The sequence below is a fragment of the Artibeus jamaicensis genome, unplaced genomic scaffold (genome assembly GCF_021234435.1).
Source record: "Artibeus jamaicensis isolate MK-2021 breed Jamaican fruit bat unplaced genomic scaffold, CSHL_Jam_final contig_729, whole genome shotgun sequence".
Taxonomy (NCBI): Eukaryota; Metazoa; Chordata; class Mammalia; order Chiroptera; family Phyllostomidae; genus Artibeus; species Artibeus jamaicensis.
In genome coordinates, this window is record NW_026521939.1 from 5,297,325 (window position 1) to 5,315,814 (window position 18,490).

The 18,490-nt window shown below is 44.6% G+C and overlaps 1 protein-coding gene across 2 annotated transcripts in view; it reads left to right on the forward strand.

Moving 5' to 3' along the window:
* Positions 1-383: 383 nt before the first annotated feature.
* CPPED1 (calcineurin like phosphoesterase domain containing 1) overlaps positions 384-18,490 on the forward strand; it is a 121,268-nt gene continuing 103,161 nt past the window's right edge. Inside the window, exons 1-2 of one of the 2 annotated variants that reach the window (XM_037151208.2) lie at positions 384-561; positions 15,251-15,340. In XM_037151208.2, coding sequence (XP_037007103.1) covers positions 492-561; positions 15,251-15,340 — 160 coding nt within the window. In that variant the 5' untranslated portion in view covers positions 384-491. The remainder of the gene's footprint in view (positions 562-15,250; positions 15,341-18,490) is intronic. The other variant, XM_037151210.2, reaches the window with a different exon arrangement.

Genomic DNA, 18,490 nt, shown 5'->3' on the forward strand with positions numbered 1-18,490 from the left:
GTCTTTTTGACCTTAAGATAGTGTTCTCAGAATACAGGCGCCCATTTAAATTGGAATTTCAGATGAACAACGAAACACATTTTTAGCACGCGTCTCCTGTATAGTTCATGGGACATGCTTACGTTGTACTAAGCAATCATTCGTTGCTTACCTAGGCGTCCTGTATTTTTATATGTTAAGCCTGATAATCCTATCTGTAGGGACTGGCTTGCCCCCAACCTGAGCCCAAAGATACCCCTATAACTAGTTGGGCCGCAGAATGGGGGCCTCCACTCGCCAGGTGCCTCAGTCGATCCCAGAGGAGCCGTTCAAGCTTCCGCCCCGCCCAGGCAACACTAGCGGCGCCCGAGCAGCCGAGGCCCGCGATCCCTCCCGCAGATCCCGCCCCGAGCAGAAGGTGGGGCTCATCCCGGACTGGCGGTTGGACCGTGTGGAGTTGAGCCACTTCCTCCCACGCAGTGCACCCAAGCAGAGCAAGAAATTCGCTCGCCATGTCCGCGGCGGAGGTGGGGGGTGTATTCCACAGAGCCCGGGGCAGGACCCTTGACGCGTTTTCCGCAGGTACTTGGGGAGGGGATGACTTCAAAGCTGCGGAACCTTTCCCTGTGGGAACCTTCAGTCTGGGTGCGCGCTCCTCCAGCCGGACCCCATCTGGGGCCCCAGTCAGTGCTGGGGACCAAAATAACGTTTGCACAGCCCGCGTGTGAAAGCTTCCACGGGAGCTGTGGAGATGAGAGTGTCCGCGCAAAGAGTGAGTCCGCACAAGACTCGCTGGCTTGGACCTAACTTCCCCTAGTGTAGTGAAGTTAGAGTAAGGCAGCAAAGCAGTTAATAGTAGCGTGGGCTTTGTCTGCAGTTGGGTATGATTTCCGCGCCTTGCCTACGACACGTTACTCGACAAGTTCTAGCCTCACTTTCCTCATCTGTAAAAGGGGAATAAAAACAGAGAGGTTTTGTGTGGCACTCGATAAGCATATGGTGTGTGTTAGATGCCCTTACTTTTATGGTCCTTCACCATGGTGTATTTTATACACTGCAATCACGGTGATCTATGAGTCTTTTCCAAAATATTAACAGTAAAGAGAGAAGGCAATCGAGTCGTGTTAGAGTCAAATGCTTGGACTTTGGATTTAGGTAATCTGTCTCTGCAAAAATGGGGTTGTTAATATTCTCATAGGTAACATGAAATATGATTCTTTTTAACAGGTTGAAACTTTTTGAAACACAGCGTCTGACACACTAGATTCTAAGTCCAAGTTGGCCCTAGAGCTGTTAAATCTAGACGGAATTCTTCCTGGTTCCTTGGTTCTCTCTATGGCTTTTTTTCTGCCTGGAGTCAAATTCCCTCCCTTGCATTCCCTGGTTTGGTAAGCCAAGGCATGTCACAGATGTCCCCCTGGATCTGGCTTGTGCTCATCTTTCTTCCTTCATGCTCCATTCTTTCTCTTGCCCAGTTCTCTTGCTGCACTCATTTTCTTGATACATTTAAAAGGACCAACTGCGGTGTATCTTTCTTCTCAGGACCTTGGTACTCTCCCTTCCTGCTTCCATAGCTAATAGCTGGGCTGGGGGGCCTCCCTCTTTCTCAATCCTCAAATCTTATTTAAAGTTAAGTCACTTCTCACACTTTCCCTGGCTACTCTATCTAATGTAGGTTTCTCCGGTAATTCTGCCCTAAAACCTTGTACTTTTCTTTCTTTGTAGCTCTTGGTGGGAGTGGCTGGCAGAGCATGTGGGGACCAAAAATATAGCTGTGGTGGATTTTGGAAAATACAATCTGCTGTAGTGCCGGTTCTCTAAATATTTTAATATGCCTTTTTTTGCCCAACATGAGATTTTCAAGATTTGTTCATATTAATATAAGTAGCTCTAGTTCACTCATTTTTCTGCTGGGCAGTAACTTTCCATTGTATAAATACATACTTTATGCATTCTGTTGCTAGGTAGGCTGAGTATCTTCCCCTTTTCTCTCCAAATTGCTCTCCCTTCTCCACCATACTCCAGGGGGTTGACATCTATGGGCTTCAGTTGACTCCTTGCCTTTTGACTTTCCACTGGGGAGTTCCCACTAGGGAGCAGAGGAAGGAAGGACCAAAAGTCAGTGTGTTTATTCCCTAGTTTACGCCCTGTGGGCTTGCCTTGGGCTGGCTATATGCCTTACCTGAAGGTCACTGCTTTCAAGATAGCCTTTCCTTTGGCGCACACTCTCTTTTCAGATTTAGGTAACCACCTGCTCCCTCCTTTCAGATGTAGGAGTGGCAACAGCTCTGCTTTTCTATCTTTTGGCTATAAATGGTCTTTTATAGTTTTTCTATACTCAACGCTTCCCAAACAATCTATTTTTAAACTCCCCTTTAATTATCTTAATTTTGAGTGTACCAGCTATTTCCTGATATAATGGACATTGAATTTTTTCTGTTTCTCACCCTTGGTAACAGTGCCATCATGATCATTTTTGTACAAATCTTGTGGACGTGTGGGGAAATTTCTCTGGGGCATATACGCAGGAGCCAAGTTCTGGGCTATAGGGTATAATTATCCCCAGCTTTACAGTCTTGTCAGATCGCCTTCCAAAGCCCTGGCACCAATTTATATACCCACCAGCAACGAATGCAAGTTCCATGTTACTCTGTGGTATCTCTTGTTTTCAGTTCAAGATGTATTTGTTAGGTTCCAATTGTATTCTTTAGTATCTTTTGGAGAATAGAAAAGGGAGGAGGTAAGCTACATGCCCTGTGGGGCTCACAATCTAGGCACAGAGCTATGGCACAAAAAATAATTCTTGTCACCTTGTGAACTTGTAGGCCACTGCAGTGGGAGCAGTCGGGATGTTAAACATCAGTCCTGGGTGATGGTGGATCTGTTCACTGAAATCATGGAATAGGGAGTGGGATGAGGTTTGATGGGATTGATTTGGGGAGTGATGGCTTTGAGGTGCCATCAGGAAATATGATGCAACTTGTGGGGTGTAGTACAAGTCTGGGAATAGAGGTGTGGGCTCCAACCACAGAGGAGAGTAGATAGGAGAGTAGATAGCATTGCTGCAGCAGTCCATGGCATTGCTAAAGGGAACCATGTGGAGTAGTGGACAATGCGTGTCTCTGTTGTGTAACCTTAGAATATGCCAGTGTTTAGGGGGCAGGAAGAAGAAAATGACACGCAGAAGGGTTCAGAGCAGAAAACAACCAGAAATTTAAAAGATTTTTATTTAGTTTTAGGAAGTGGAGACGGGAGAAAGAAAGAGAGGGAGAGAAACATCTGTTGGATGCCCCTTGCCCCAACTGGGGACCAAACTCGCAACCCAGGCACGTGCCCTGACTGGGAATTGAGTCAGTGACCTTTCATTTTGTGGGACAATGTCCAACTCACTGAGCCACAGTGGTCAAGGCCAATCAGGAATTTTAGAAGATAAAACCAGGAGCTGACCATGGCACCAAAGTTGGGGAGGAGGGCATAAGGCAGGATGGTGCACAGGATCAGATGTTGTGGGTGTCTAGGTGAATGTTAGCTGAGCAGGGAATGGCAGGTTTGATCCTTACATCACCTGGAGGAGAACAATTTCTGTAGTGTTGTAGGGGGACGCCTGGTACACAGTGTTTGAGGAATAGCAGAGTGAGGATGTAAAGTCAGCCAGGGGAAGATTCTGTTTGTAACCATTTTCTGACACAAAGTAGAAATAAGTCAGTAGCAGCTTGGGGGAAGGAACAGTGCTGAAAGAAGGCTGAAGGGTCTGAAATAGTAATGATAAGAACAAGAGCATCTAACATTCATCAGGTGTTTTTGACAGCCAGGTACTATACTCTGGGCTGTATGTGGATTATGTGATGTAATCTCCAAAATAGTCCTGTTGAGCCCTGGCTGGTGCGGCTCAGTGGATTGAACACCAGCCTATGAACCAAAGGGTCTCTGATTCAATTCCCAGTCGGGACACATGCCCAGTTTGTGGGCCAGGTCCCCAGTAGGGGGCGTGTGAGTACAACCACACATTGATGTTTCTTTTTCTCTCCCTTCCTTCCCCTCTGTCTAAAAATAAATAAACTCTTTAAAACAAAACAAAAACAATTCTGTTGAGGCAGCTATTATGGTAATCCTTTTTTTATAATGGGAAAAAACAAGCTCAGAAAGACAAGGCAACTTGACCAAGGTCTCATGACTGGTACAAGATGAATCTGGGGTTGAAAAAGTAAAAGGCAGGATAGTTATTGGAGAGAAATATCTGTGGAAATGAGATTTAGGGCTCAGAAGATGGGTTGGCCCTGGGATTAAATGTACTCTTCAACCATCTCTCCATCCTCTGTCCACTTATTAACCAGGCCATACACCCACCATTCTATCCATTGTATGTCCATCTCTTCATCTGTCTGTCTATCCATCTCTGGTTCATTCATTTGCCCATTCATCAAATGTATTGAATACTTGCCTTGTCCCAGCCATGGCACTGGAGGCCAGGGTGCAATGATGAGTGAAAAACAGATGTGATTCTGCACCTCTGGCACATAGCTACTTGGAAAGTCTGGCATTAACCTGTTAGTCACACAAACCAGTGGAAATTGCAGTTATGGCAAATTCCAGAAAAGGAGGGATTGGTTCCAGGAGAGCCTTTCATTGGAGCATTAATAAGGATGTTCAGGGAGGGCTTCCTTGAGGAAGGGGTATGTCATCTGATTGCTGAAGGATGATTAGGCATTAACTAGATCTTGAAGAGAGGGAAGACCTTGTGGACCATGAGCAGAACAAGTTTGGAAGTCTAGCGTGGTGGGACTGGAAAGGGAAGGATGAGGGAAGGAAGCTATTGAGTCTGCAGCAGCGTGGTATGGGAGGGCACTGGAGAACGGGGTGGGGTAGCTGAGTTCGTCTTTGCCAATAGCATCAAAGGGTTTTAAGCTGCATGTGTGAAGAAACAGGGACACATAGATTCCCATTTTAAAAAGAACGGTTTGGCTGCAGCAATAATAACAAAAGAATTTCTGCTTATGAGGAGCTTGAGGTACAATCTGATTGAAAGCTGGAACTCAAGAACTTGTCTTAAAGATTATTTCCATAGCACCACATTGTTAATTTTCAGTAACTGTTCATTTCCAGGAGGTGCATGTGGTCATAGTGGTGGGAGCTTCCAGTGGAGACTAAGGGGTGCCGAAGTGTTGAAGCTCCCCAGCCCTTTGGAGCTGCCACAGGGCTGCCAGTAAGACCAGAGAACAAGAGAGTTGTTCACCTGGAAAAGAATGTGGGGATGGGGCTGGAGAGAGACTTAGAAGATAAGTTGTTGAGATAGGAAGAGGGAAAATGACCCTGGGCTTCTCTGGAAATGGGGCCTGTACTTGGTCTCTTCTGTGGGCGGAGCAGCCCCACTGGGCATGCCCTGTATGGGTCAAATGGCACAGGGCTTTAGAGGCTCCTCCTTAAAGGTTTAGGCTTAGAATCCCTAGTCTTGGTTTATTTTACTAGATGCTGAACCCCTAGTCCACCCATAAGCTGCCTTTGTCACTGTCACTGACTTTTCCCTGGGTTCCAGTTCCCTCTTAGCATTGCTGGTGACTGAGAAATGTCTTTAAGGTCCAGGCTCTGGTTCAGGAAGAGAGAACCTTGAGCTGACAGAGTTGCCCTAAGGGCAGGCCTGGAAGAGAAAGGGAAGGAACTGGCTTTCCCCATCTGTTGCCCAAATACATACTGCCTGTCAAAGAGGTTCGGTCAACTCAAGCAGCTGTCCAGCATCACATTCCCGATAACCCCATCAGTCACTGTTAGAAGCCCCCTCCAGAATTAGCTGGTTAAGCTGTTTCTCAAATAAAGTCTGGCAAGTGCTGTCTTTTGCTGTGTATAATGTACTCCTGTGTGTAATGTGCACCCACCTTTTTGGCCCAAACTTTCAGGGAAAACATCTTCTGTTTTAATTGATTTATACTTAGATACTTGATTTTTGTATCATAAAGAAATTTTAGCATTTATATTTGAATATGTTATGGCACAAGAAATTTTATGTAACCAATAATTATAAAACACAAGAACAAATACAAGGTATTTTAGGCACTACCTGTGTATAATGCTCATCCTTATTTTTCCCTAAAAAATTTGGGCAAAAAAGTGCACGTTATACACAGCAGAATATGGAAATGAAAGAGCACTGTCTTAATCTGTTTGGGCTGCCATAACAGAATATCACAGACTGAGTGGTTCATAAACAGTAGAAATTATTGCTCACTATGGAGGCTGCAAGTCCAAGATCAAGTTACCTGTAGATTTGTTGTCTAGTGTGAACCCTTTTCCTGGTTCATAAGACTGTCTTCTCCTTTGTCCTGACGTGACAGAAAGGATGAGGAGCTCTCTGGTGTGTCTGGGGTCATAAGGGCACCAATCCCATTACTAAACCCTCAAGACCTAATCACCTCCCAAAGGCCCCCACCTCCAAATACCATCCCATTGAGGGTTCAGTTCCAACATAAGAATTTGGGGGAGGGGACACAGACATTCAGCCTCTGGCAAGCACTTTACTCGGAGATGATCCCCCCCCTTGGTGATTTACATGAGTAACAGTATTCCCCTGCAGCTCTGCTCAGAGCGTTACAGGGGAAGCTCCGCTTTAGTCATTCATCCATCCCTGTTAACATCATCTGCTAGGCTCAAATGTTTATAAAAAGCAAATTGCACATGTCTCACCCGAGAAGGCTCACAGTCCTCCAGCATGTTCAGGTATTCATTTTAATCAGGCATATTGGTAATTATGTTGCCTTGACACATATCCCAATTAAGACCACTTTTTCTGCACAAATCACTGTCTTCTGAAAAGTTTATGACGTGTGTTTTGAAGATATTCTCAAAGGGAGAAATATCAGGATTAAAATATGTTTTAAACATCACCTGTATTAGTTTTCCAGTCCTAATCTGTTTTTCCAGTTCATTTTATTACCAGAATCCTACCACCTAAGAAACAGGGTTTTCTTAAAAGGGTTTTTCTTAAAAAGGTTACCTCCCTGGACATTTAAAACCTCAGCAGCTGTTTCAGAGGAACCAATTATATCTGTTCTGAATATTTCTTGTTTGCCTCTGGTAACCCTCTCACCTGCAGAGAATAAACAGAATCCCTGTTAAAAACAGACAAAAAAAAAAAACAACCTCCCTCAGGTTTCACCTAAGAACTTTTCTAGAAACAGTAGACCTATTTATGAAAATCTGAACTGGGTTGAAAATATTGTAGTTTTGAAAATTCTAACATATCAATGAAGAAAATGAAATGAATGTTTTTCTTATGCCATAACTGAGGCCAACCCACAGTATTTGAGAAGGACTCTCACGATGCAAACAGAAATCTTGATTGTTTTATCCCCTCCTGATTGTCATCAAAAGTCAAAATTAATGTGTGAAAATTTCCCATTACAACATTTCCAAGAGACCAATGAGCTTTTATTTTTGAATGCTTTTCTTTTTGCTGTTCTATTGTTTAATAATTTTATTGAGGTACCCTAACATTTGCTAATTTTAAGCTTACAATTCAGTGGTTTTTAATTAATTTACAGAGTGGTACAACATCACAGTTTTAGAGCATCTCATTCTCCTCCCCCAATGAGACTTTGTGCCTATTTTCAGTCTCTTCCTGTTTTTACTCTTAGTGCACTCTTAATTTACCTCCGTAGCTTGGCCTTTTCTGGATGTTCCCTGTAAAGGAAATCATGTAATCCGTGGTCTTTTGTGATTGACTGGCTTCTTCCCCGGAGCATAATCTTTTAAAGATGTGCCATTGTTGCAGCATGTATCATCAGCACAACATAATGCAGTTCCAGTGGTTTGGGTAACCCAGTGCAGTTCCATTCACCCATCGTTTATCCATTCACCCATTGATGGGCACTTGGATGCTGCCTGTTATGAATAAAACTACCAAGAACATCCCCATGCAAGTCTTTGTATGGGCATGTTTCATTTTGGGGGGGGTGGAAATCTAGGAGTGGAATTGCTGGATCATATAAGTAAGTCTTTAACATTTTGAGCCACCAAACTGTTTTCCAAAGCAGCTGTGCCATTTTATGTTCCCATCAGCAATGTATGAGGATCCACATTTCTCCATATCCTTGCCAGCACTTGTTATTGTCTGCCTGTTTGACTACAGCCAGCCAAATGGATGTGAAGTGGAATCTTCACATCTACTTCTGGAATCTCATTGTGATTTTGATTTGCATTTTCCTAATGGCTAATGATTTGAACATATTTTCATGTGCTTATTGGCCATTTGTAATCTTTGCAGAAATGTCATTCAGATCCTTTGCCCAGTTTTTAATAAAGTTATTTGTGTTTTTATTGAGTTGTAAGAATTCTTTATATATTCTGGATATAAGATCTTTATCAAATACATGATTTGCAAATGTCTTCTCCCATTCTTTGGATTGTCTTTTACTCACTTGATATCATTTGCAGCCCGAAAGTTTTTAATTGTGTCAAAATCCATGCTATCATCTTTATCTTTTATCACTTGTGCTTTTGATGTCATATTTTTAAAAAATTTGCCTAACCCCAAATCATACTTCTGTGTTTCTTCAAGAGTATTGTAGTTTAAGCTCTTACACTTAGATCTAGGTCCATATTGAGCCAATTTTTGTATATGGTAGGTGTTTGTTTTGTGTGTGGTAGTTTTTTTTGTATGTGGTAGTTTTTTTAAACTGCAGTAGAAGCCTGGTCTTTAGCCACTAAAGAGAAAAAATTAGTTCAAGAGGGCAATCATAAAATACCACACATTCTTTTAACATTACATTTTAATGTGAGTGATAAATATACAGTTATTTACCAATCTTCTGCAGTTAAGTGAAGGTTGTGTCCCGGAGTACGGTTCTGTAGAGGGACTGTCACGTCACCTGTTTTGCATAAACACCCACAGTGAGTCTTCTCCGGTCTGGGGTTTTTCCAGTGGAGTAGTCAGTTCAAAATCACTTGGAAAGCACTCTGAAGGAAGACTGATACTAGGTTTATGCTTTCTTTTTCTTTAAATATTTTACACTTGTTTCCCTAACACCTAATTCAATAGTGTTTTATTTTTACCAACTTGCCTTTATTTGGTCTTCCCAAAGTGTCCATTTTGGTTTAATTGGAATCAGTCTCTGGTTTACATTAAAGCACTAGCATAAACAGATTTGGGGACAACTCCTGATGGACACGTAATGAGCGAACTCCCTGTGGGGCAGGGGCCGAGATGCCAGAGCGTGGGAGGGCTCAGCGCCCTGCGTGGTTGGCAGTGCCCTGTGGAGGTGTGGAGAGCACTGATTGACCCTTCATGCTGGTCCCGGGGAGGTCTGTTGAGAGTGTCTTCTTCACAGAGAGGACTAACGGACAACTTGTTGTATATGTGCAGTATGTGACTTTTAACTTTCCAAACCCTCCAACGAGGAAGGGGCAGTAACGGTGCCAGGACAACTGGAGACTCCAGGAGCGCCAAAACTGACAGCCACTTCACAACCAAGTCTGATGTGTAGTCGGACACTCGGGAAATCTTTGTGGAGTCAGAGTGCCCAGGTGCCCCATGTAGCCTTGTTTCAAAGAAAAAGAAAAAAAGCCCAGTTGTGCTAATGCCACAGGTCCTCATTTGCCAAGTGAAGGCAGAGTGTTGGCTAGATCTGTGTTGAGGTGCGGCTGTATTGATATACGCATTGACTTCATTTGTGTGAGGGCGCTGTGGCACTTTTCTGATTTCAGGTGCCAGGCCAGTAGTAAGTGGGAGGGCCAAGAAGAGCTGGAGGGCCAGCTCTTCTGGCCCAGCCCTTTGGCTTCGCCACCAGAACATACTGAATAGGACAGAGCTCTTCATCTTTTTGATCAACCAGAAGGATAGGAGTGATTGCTGACCTCAGCTTCTCCCCTCCTCTCCATGCTCCAGCCATTCACAGTCCTTTCTATTCAACCTCCGGAGCTCACCTTGGTTTTGGCCACTTCCTTCCCAGCTCCTACCACTGTGACCCCTACCACCTCACCTCTCACCTGGACAATTCCTCTAATACTCTGCGTCCACTCTTGTCCCTCCAGGCCATTTCCTGTACAGCATTCAGAGTCATCTCCTTAAAAAATATTGGGTCTGTCACCCCTTGACATGGCTTTTCTCTGTCCTTCTCTTATTCTCTCTGTGCTTTTTTATTCTTCAGGTCACAGTTAAAAAGAAGCTTGTGCTGATTCTCCCATTCTAAATTAGGTCCACTGTCATTCACCCTCACTCATTCTTTTTTTTTAAAATTTTTTATTGATTATGCTGTTACAGTTGTTCTATTCCCCCCTTCATTCCCCTCCACTCTACCCCCCATCCCCACCATTCCCCCCCTCTAGTTTATGACCATGTGTCTCAAGTCCTTTAGATTCTATATTTCCCATGCTATTCTTGGCCCCCCCCCATCTATTTTCTATCTACTGTCTATGCTACTTATTTTCTGTACCTTCTCCCCCCTTCTCCTCCTCCCACTCCCCTGTTGGTAACCCTCCTTGAGATCTTCACTCATTCTTTTCAACTTGAAGAGAATGATGACTCGTATTACAACTTACAGTTGCGTATTCAGTGACTTGGATGTCTTTTCCTGCTCCAAGACTAAATTCCTGGAGGGCAGGAAGCCTGGACCTAGGACAGTGATAGCAGTGTACGCTCAGTGGTCATTTGTTATGTAAATAAATGAATGTGAATGATCGAATACACTACCTCTGGACCACAAGTGTGTGTCTGCCTAACTCATTGCTTGCACACATCATGTATTCTCTGGAAAAAACAAAACAGAAACCAAGGTATTCAACCAATCAGTAGGACCCTTACAAACCACACCGGGGCCCTGCAGTTCGTGAATTACTCAGACATCTACTGGAGGAGGTTCCTGAAACTAGGCACATGCCTTTGCAAGGAGCTGCACCACACCTGAGGCAGGGTTGCCTTTTGACATCCAAGCCTCTGCTGGCTGAGCTGGGTGCCTGCAGGACTGCCTCTGCCCAGAGAGAGCACCTTTGTCCAATTTTCCCTGAAGCACACTTGGCCAGCAGCCTGGGAAATAATGGGGAATGGGGTGGAAAAAAGTCACAGCAATCATCCACCCAAGGCAGGCAAACCCCAAATGGAGCTCTGCTTCTGAAAAGCAAGAGAGGTTCGGGACATGCCTTTTTGTCCCCCTTTCGCTGTTGGGTAGAGTAGCATTGGCCAAAGCCAGTGATGCTGAGAGCCACCTGGCCAAGTTGTCCTGGCCCGATGGCTTCCTTATGCCTCTGAAGGGCTGCAGATAAGATGTTGGCAGGTTCTTCCTTCCCAAACAGCGAGTGTGGCTGCCAAGTCATGCCTTGGAAGCTTTTGTGTATCTCAGAAACTACCTTTTGGATGCATTTAGGCCAAGAAAATAAAAATTGGGTAAATTCACTTGGTACTTAGGAAATGTAATTTGGAGTCTCTGAGGATATTGCTGTCACAGATAATTATTTTTGCCGAGGAGGGGGTCCTGAAGGGCACTATTTTTTTTAACAGTTTCACATGCTATACAGTTTACCCTTTTAAAGCGAACAGTTCAGTGGCTCTCAGTCTGTTCCCAGAGACATGCAGTCATCGCCCCAGTCAGTGCGAGGACATTTTTGCCACCCCCGTGGACATCCCCACCCTTTCACAGTCACTCTCCTGCCTCCCCCCACCTGCCCTTGGCAACCACCATTGAAAGATGCTGTTAAGGGTCGCACTGAGTTCTGGCAGTTGTACAGTTGGGACATTTTGGGTTGTTAAATGAGAAAGGGTCCCAAAGTGGTAAAGGATCATTTTGCTACTATTATTTTTTGTTTTGTTTTATTTACCACTAAAATAAGATTAGTCCCCAGAGAACATAAGGGGTATTGCTGGAGACATTTACATAGTGATTCACAGTGCAGATTGCTACTGTGAGAAACTGCAAAAATTGCAGTTTGTTGGCATTTGTTCTTTAGCCAGAAAAAGCCTCCTGGTTGTCCATCTTTGCCATTTTATAACCAAAGCAATATCTACAATATGTGAAGTAAAACATGTGAAGGCCAGAGCATGTAAACGTGTGTGTGTGCATACATACAGGGTGGGGCAAAAGTAGGTCTGTGGTCGTTCGTATGGAAAATAATACAATAATTAATACATAATATGAGAGTGAATTCTGTGTTTTGCATACTCACAACTGTAAACCTTTTGCCTGACCCTGTATACGTATGTATGTAAGTATATCATCAGATATTTTCTGAACTTTACTATGGGGAACAGATGGGTAAGATTTGATAGCTCTGTCTCTGCTAAGACAAGGGTAGGAGTCAACATGAGTAAAAGTCACAGAAATAGACGCTCACATTTGACTGCTTATTGTGTGCCAAGTTCAAATGCCTTACATGTACTAACTCGTTAATTTTTCACAACAACCTTTCTGAGGCAGGCGAATTCTTCTTACTCTACAGATAAGAAAACTGAGGCCCAGAGAGGTTAAGAAACTTGCATCATGTCACTTAGCTGGTAAATGGTGTGAATGGGATTTGAACGCAGCACTCGATACTCTGAGTCTCGGCTACACTGGGACCAGGTTAGGGCTTCAGGAGACAGAAACCCAAAGTGGGACAGGGGTTTTAAGCCCTTCCCCAAGTCCTATGTCCTGGTATGATTTATCCCACCTTATATTCCCATCTGTCCCTGGTCTCAGGATCTGGGTACTTGCCATGCTCTCTGCCTGGGGTGCATCCCCACAGCTCCCCCTACGCCTGGCTCTTGCTCATTCTTTAGATCTCAGCTCTTGTGTGTGTTTCCTAGCTGCTCCATCCAATGAGATCTTTCCCACCCACCAGTCGCTCTGTGATCACCTTGATTACCTCTGTGGTATTACAGAGCACTTGAGTAATTAAGTTCGTTGCTGACCTGTTTGTTGTCCATCTCCCCTCTATTCTGTAAGGTCTTAAGGAATGGGACCTGTGGCCTTGCTAACTGCTGAATGCCCAGCAACTAGCATGGCACCTGTCCAATGGATGCTTAGGACAAACTTGCTGAATGCAGGAGGAGGCAGAGCTGCAGCTGCTTGCAGGACAGGGAGACAGGCTTTGGGGCAGAGGTAGTGTTTGGGCTGGGCTGGGAAAGACAGATGGAATCGCAGTGGGGAAAAGTGTTGGTAGAAGGGAGAGCATCCTGGAGGAGGGGCGGGAAAGCACGAGGTGTGTTTGAGGAGAGATGAGGGTCCACTTGGAGGCGTCCCAAGCTGTGTCTGCTGCAGGGTTTCCCAGCCCCAGCACTGACACTGGGGGCCGCACTGTTCTTTGTTGTGGGACTGCCCTGTGTAATGTGGGATGTTTAGCACCATCCCTGGCCTCTATCCACTGATGTCAGAAGCACCACCCACCTCCTGGTGTGACATCCAAAAATGTCTTCAGACATCAGATGTCCCCTAGGGATCAAAATTGTCCATGGTTTGGAGCCACTGGTCTAGAGGGAGCAGTAATCCATACAGCTGGGAAAGTTTTGGGCTGTGTTTTAGCTCCAAGTGCCAGAAAGAGTGAGGATCCAGTGCCGTCTTTATCCCTTCACCAGATGTTTACTGAGTGCCTCCCACATGCCAGGGACCACATGATATATGCTGACAAAATACTGGAAAGGGAAAGCAACTGGGCCTTTTCTCATGGAGATGAGAGTGCCCCTTCACAAGGGAGTTTGATGATCAGGGTTAAGGGTTTTAGGAACAGCCCAATGGCAGCCATTGCCTGGGGTGGATCAGAGTGGGAGGCACTGCAAGGAGCTGTCCTGGTAGCCCCTGGTGGGGACGATGGACACCTGGCCCAGGTGGTGCTGCTGCAGATGGGAAGGATGGACAGTGTGGGAGATGCTATGGATGCGAATGCAGCCACCTGGTTGGCTAAAGGTACACAGTGGCATGGGATCCTAACATCTGTAGATTCGTGGACTGGGGACCGTGGTGGCAAAATCATGGTCATCAGGAGAAGGCGTTGGTGTTGAAGGAAAAATGATAAATTTGCTTGTGGGAGTGTTGAAGTTAAGGTGCCAAAAGGACAAACTGGGAGCTCGGGCATGTCCAGAAAAACAAAAAAAAAAATGCTTTCTCCTCACATTTTCGTCAATCTGTGGCTTTCCGGTCAAATGGAGAAGTGTGTCCCCTGCCGTCCCAATTCATGTGTTGTTTTGAGTCAGGTAAATTAACAGGAGTGCAAACATTGAGTTTTTAGATACCCTTACAGTGCACTGAAAGGGGCGGGAGGGTACTAACAGCAGCCTTGTTCATCAGACTGCCTGCTAACGGACTTCTTAACCAGGATCTTACAATGTTGTCTTCCAAAAGGCAAACTAGATTTAGAAAATGAGACTTTTCTGTGTAAAAATTAAATTATCATTGTATTCACCTTGAATTATTTTAGGTTGCGTATGAAGTAACGGGTTTAGTCATCATGAGAGCACAAATTACAATGGCATGAGGCAGGAATGACAGGACTGACTCCTATTGGGTGATGAGAGTCCTGGTTCACGTGCTTTCGGGAGTGCGCTCACTACAGTCAGTCACTGATTAACTGGTGATAGTGATAGGACCAGTGAGATTTCTAATTTTTGATACATACTAAAAAGTAAGCTTTCATTAACAATTGACAGATGGGCCCAAAAGGTGTAATAACAATGAGAGGAAATATATTGGCAGAGAAAAATTCGAGGTGACATTTAGTTTGTAATATTGAAAGTGCAGCTGTAAAGGGCAATTGCAGTTTGAGTATCTGTCCTTCAGACAGGGTATCGGCACATGAAATAGATTCTCATAGGAAGGGTTGGTGGTAAGGCATTGTGTGAATTTTTAAAGGTTTTTAAGATTTTCCCCTGTATGCCATTGCTTTGCACTTGATAATGCTTAAAGAAGACTCACAGGCCTTTCCTGTCCCTGGTTTCATTCATGTCCCCGAAACCCACTGTCTTTTTATTTCTCAATTCTGAAAGATGGCTACTGTGACCGTCTCTATCAGTTAGGTGGCCAAATCTTGTTATTCTCTATATGATGGAAAAATTGAATTTCTAAGACCAATTTTTTTCTTTGAAAAACAATTTTAAATTAGTTTAAAATTTTGGCTTCGGCTATGGTAACAATAAATTATGGTAATTATGGTGGCAGCTCAAACCTTGTTTTCCTGGCCTGTCGCTTGGACGCACTTCGGCACCCCCAACTGGATAGTTCTTTGTAATCTCGCCGGTGTAATCACCTGCCCTGACATTGGGGTTCTGGGGCGTGGTAGGCTTGGTTCTGCCCCTGACCACTTACTTGTTAATCTCAATCAGATCATTTACCCTTGACCTTGCTTGGCTTCCTCTTCTGCACCACTGAGCAAAATGGAAGGATTACCACAGATAAACGGCTTGCCGGCACAGGTATCTACAGGGGCTTGGTGGTGCACTGGGTCACGGGTAGACTGTGGTGAATTTGAGAACTCATGCCCCATGAGAGGGCAGCGATGCTCAGGCCCACGGGTTGTCGGCACACTCCACTGGGGCCTGGTGTGGCCAGACTTCCCCTGAGATGTCACAAAGCTAGGAGTGTGTGAGAAACTACGAGTTAAAAATGTTGGCAACAAATTCAAAATTTTATAAACACTGGATGAGCCAAATAGAACACATCTACCAGTCAGACCATATCCAGAGATCTGTAGTTTGTAATCTCGGGGGAAATCACTGGTTGGCCTGCCACAGAAGATGAACGCGCTGGCTCCCCGCCTGTGCCCCTCATCAGCCCTGTGCTGCTGGCAGGGACTGTGAGCACCACAGCCCACAGGGGAAACCTTTGGGACCTTGCCAGCATTGTATTTGTGTTGTCTTAGTATTTACCAGGATGTTCCATTCATAGGAAACGTTCTGGAGACCCCGGTGTCTTTGTGGAGGTGGACATTTGGGCACCTCAGGGCACATTCCATCTTCTCTGTGGCCTTCTCTTCAGACCAGCCTGGCTATACTGAAGTTTCTGAACAGAAAAAGCTGCTGCTTTCTTAACTCCCTAACTTTGAACTTGAGCCATGACTAAGATCCCTAGCCAGGCCTCAGTATACCCCCCTTGAGTAAATGAGAGGTTTGGTTAAAGTAACTCTGGGAACTTTTCCATCACTGACAATTTCCAGTTCTTCAGTGGGAAAGGTGGGCTTGTGAACAGTAAGCCTTTGGCCTTCTAGGATGGGTTGCAACAAAGGGGCTCACTCAGCTCAGTGCAGGTAACTTAAAGGATGATGAGTAGATAGTAATGGAAAATACCAAGAACTGTTTAGGACCAAATACCTCAGCTGAGCACAGCCAGAGGCCTAAAAATGAGTAGGAAAATATACAGGACAACACAGAACCATCAAAACATCACCTCTTACAACAACAAAATCCTCCAAGTCATTATTTCAGTTTAGGGAAACAAAAATCCCTTTGCATCTGTGTCTTCTAAAACATGTTAAAGTAATTCCTTGATCAGTCGCAGGCCAGTGCTTTTTCAAACATGGATTCGCATGCAGATCACTGAGGGGTTTGTTAAAAGGCAGATTCTGCTTTTCCAGCAAACTCCCAGGGGATGCTGCTGCTGGTTGTCCAGTGGCCACACCTGGAGAACTGAGGCGGAGGCCCAGCCCTGCCCTCGGAGCCCCTTGTTGCTCGGTCATCCTGGCCTCCTCGTTCTGCCCAAACCTCCATTTCCAGGCAGTTCTGCTCTGGAATTTGGATTGTATTTACTCTTTAACCAGGCAGTCTCATGTAAGTTATTTAATTCGGAAAAAACAAAAACAACCCCACCCCTTCCTGGATCCTTAAGTGTCTTTTCTAATGTTTTGTCGGTGCACCAGGGCACTTGAACTGCCAGAACAGGGCTCTGAGGGAGTCTGAAGAGAGAACCCGGTTCTGCCAGCGTGCAGGCACTTGCTCTGTCCCAGGAGGCCTGGCATCACACGCTCTTCCCTGGCTGCTGTCGATGTGCGCTGACTAATACCTATGCCCTGCTCTGCGGGTAGCTCTTGACTTTGGTGAAACAATTTAACACAAATGTCAATGTATTCTCATAATATAAAAATGTTCCCTTCCGAAGGGTTGGGGAGGTATAAATGTATATAAAGGATTCTTCCTTCCAGAACTAAGGATTACATGCCTCGCATATCTTTAATTCAGCTTTATTAAAGTTAAGATGAGGCCAAAGACCACAAACTGCGGTAGCAGGAACCTTAAAGGGATCCAGGCACTTGTGAGAATGCAGAGCCTTGAATCAGCAAGTTACCTTTACTGGGTAGCTAAGGTAGATGGAGTAGTGAAATGTGAGCTGTCATTCATTTTAGGTCACATTTATTTGTTTTGTGCCTCATCATCATAAAATGGAAATTCTAAGAGCTTACTAGGTAGACAATAATGAAAATTTTATTGTAATACCTCCAAGAACTGTTGACTTTTTTGAGACTGTGACTAGTGATTTTCAACCTTTTTCATCTCATGGCACACATAAACTAATTACTGAAATTCTGTGGCACAGCAAAAAATGATTTTTTTGCCAGTCTGACAAAAAATAGGTACAATTTTGATCCACTCACACCAGACAGTTATTGTTGTGTGGGCTGTTGTCATTTTTTTTATCCCTAGCACTCCCTTGCCACTTTTTTTGTTGTTGTTCAAGTGCAGTTGTGTCCACTCCCCCCACCAGTCCCCCCCAGTCCAGCCATCCCCACCTCCCACCCTTGATCCTGCCCTCCTTTGGTTTTCTCCATTTGTTCTTTACACATGTTCCTGACAACCATTCCCCCCTTTCTCCCCATTATCCCCTCCCACCTCCCTTCTGGTTACTGTCAGTTTGTTCTTTATTTCAAGTCTCTGGTTATATTTTATTGTTTGGTTGTTTAGGTGATTGGGTTCCACTTAGAGGCGAGATCATATGGTGCTGTCATTTTTTTATTTGACAATCTCAGGGAAAAGAGGTCAGTGCCCCTGACCAGACAGTCAGGTATTGTATATTTAAAAATTCTTGCAGCACACCAGTGTGCCGTGGAATACTTCTTGAAAATCACTGTTGGAGAAAACTGTATTTGTTAAAATACTTGCTATAGACCACTATTTATAAATTCTGTTTGTTGTAGAACACTGAGTTAGGCTTCAACCTTGGGGTGACAGTCACCTCTCTCATCTGGTGCTGATTAATTTATCCAGTTTAAACAGCCCCGCAAACTGTCTCAGAAACAGAAACGTAGTGCCCTGACTGGTGTGGCTCAGTAGGTTGGGCTTCCTCCCACAAACGGAAAGGCTGCCAGTTTGATTCCTGGTCCAGGTTGTGGGCCAGGTCCCCAGTTCAGAGTGTGTGAGAGGCAACTGATTGATGTGTATCTCTTGCACATTGATGTTTCTCTTCCTTCCTTTCTCCCTCCCTTCCCCCTCTCTAGAAAAAAATGAAGGAAGGAAGAAAAATGTAGCTAAATGCATTCACTGATGCAAAAACAGTTACTATTCAAGTAAAATAATTAAATGATGCTAACAATTAACTTTAAAACAAATCAGGCCCTGGCTAGTATTGCTCAGTGG